Here is a 2,039-nt window from a genome sequence, read left to right as displayed (position 1 = left end):
ATTCTTATTTATATCTTAAAAATTTTCTTATAAAATTCATGTCTTTAAATCAAATTTAAATTATTAAATGAAATTTCAAACTATATCTATATCTGTGATAAAAAAAAAGTAAAATTATCTTTTCTGTTGTGTTTGTAAAGGGTCAACAATAATCTGTCTTTGGTGTATTTTTATAAGTAACAGAAGTTTTAATTTATAACTGTATATCGGTGTCCCAATCGGTAGAGGAGTCTTCCCTTTCTTCTTCAATTGTTTTTAATATTTTTTTATTTTCTTCTATTTTCCTCTGGGCTCTTTGTACCTCTTTTCTTTTTTTTTTTTTTTGTTTTCTCTTCTTACTCTGTCGCCCTTCTTATTCTTTCTTTTTCTAGTTTTTCTTCCTTCCTCTTCCTTATAGCATCATTGATGTATCTTTCCTGTCTTAGTTTTAGTAATCTTTTCATTCCTTCTGTTTCCCTCTCTTCTCTTTCCTTGTCCTGCTGTATTTTAATTTTATTCCATTTTAATTTTAATTCGCTTGCCCTTTTTTTTACTTCTTCCTTGGTTGGAAGGCCGTACCAAGTTATTTCCTCTTTTTCTTTTATTATTACTTTGTTTCCCTCTTCTCCCCCTTTTGGCATTGGTTTGTCGTACCCTTCTTTTCCTAACCACGCTTGCTTTTTAACTTCCACTCTTCTTATTTCCCTAATCTTCCTACGCATATTACTCTCTGTTTCTGCTCTTTTTCTTCGATCGTACTCCTCTCTTCTAGCTTTTTCCGCTTCTTTACTTTCCCCGGCCGGAGGTTGAAGAGGATCGACCCACTTTATACATGTGTGGGTCAATAATTCTATCCCCAGCAACTGCAGAAAGCAATCCTTGCATCTCACTATCAGCTGTTGATTCATTTTTCTAAAAATAAATGTTTTTTCTGTTGTTTCTTGTCTTTGTATATGTAAGTGTTTGTGTAATTTTTTTGTTTTGTCAGTGGTGTAACAGAATCGAATTATTTACATGCATGCCACTCAAAAGGAAAAATTCAAACTTTACTTTTAACCAATAAATTTTTTAATATCTTTTACGTTCCAATTACCTAAAGACTTACCATTCTTTGTTTTAATTTCGTAAATTGTTGGTGAGATCTTTGCTTTAATAAAAAATGGTCCTTCGAAATTTTTATTCAATTTTTGAGTTATTCCTTCCCCTTTATTTGACAATGTTTTATTGCTTCTTAGTACTCGTTCACCAATTTCAAAAGTTATAGGTCTACGTCTTCGATTGTAATACCTAGATTGTGTTTCATTTACGGTATCTAAATTTTTAACCACTTCCTCTCTAATTATTTTTAATTTTCGCATCCTATTTGCCCATTTTTCTGATTATTGAAATTCTATTTCGCTTTTTCCTTCTAAATCTTTATTTAGCGCTTGAATTGGTTGGAGTTGCCTACCCAAGTTCAAAAAAGCTGTTGTGAATCCTATTGATGAATGTTTACTAGTATTTAACGCAAATTGCAGATCATCTAAATTTTCGTCCCATGTTTTATGGTCCTTTTCTAAATACGCTTTAATTGCTGTTTTAATTGACCTATTACATCTTTCAGTCGGATTTGCCTGTGCATGATATTTAGGCGTTTTTGAATGTCTAATACCAAATGTTTTTGTTAAATTAACTATTGATTTATTTACGTACTCCTTTCCATTATCTGTAAACAAAATTATAGGTGTTCCCCATTTCGAAATTATACGTTTATGAAATTCTTTTTCCACTGTTGACGATCATTTATTTTTTACTGGAATAATTTCCACCCATTTTGTAAACATATCAACAAACACTAAAATGTATTGATTTCTCGATTTTGTCATTGGTAATGGGTCCATAATGTCAGATGCTACTACTGTCCATGGTTCTTCGATTATACGCTTTCCCATCAAACCTATCTGATTATTTACTTTTGCTTTTATTCTTTGACAAATTTCGCATTCTTTTACATATTTTAATGTTTCAGAATACATTCCGGGCCAAAAATAATTTTCTGAAATTTTCGCGTATGTTTTTTC

General features: G+C 30.9%; 1 protein-coding gene across 1 annotated transcript in view; it reads right to left on the bottom strand.

Annotated features, from left to right (window-relative positions):
* Positions 1 to 335: 335 nt before the first annotated feature.
* Positions 336 to 2,039, bottom strand: part of LOC117178724 (vicilin-like seed storage protein At2g18540) — a 30,782-nt gene continuing 29,078 nt past the window's right edge. Inside the window, exon 3 of the mRNA XM_033370154.1 lies at positions 336 to 891. Within this exon, the coding sequence (XP_033226045.1) occupies positions 336 to 887 (552 nt within the window). The 5' untranslated portion in view covers positions 888 to 891. The remainder of the gene's footprint in view (positions 892 to 2,039) is intronic.

Source organism: Belonocnema kinseyi, chromosome 8 (genome assembly GCF_010883055.1).
Source record: "Belonocnema kinseyi isolate 2016_QV_RU_SX_M_011 chromosome 8, B_treatae_v1, whole genome shotgun sequence".
Lineage (NCBI taxonomy): Eukaryota > Metazoa > Arthropoda > Insecta > Hymenoptera > Cynipidae > Belonocnema > Belonocnema kinseyi.
The sequence above is the reverse complement of the archived record's forward strand: the minus strand, read 5'-3'. Positions and strand labels throughout refer to the sequence as shown.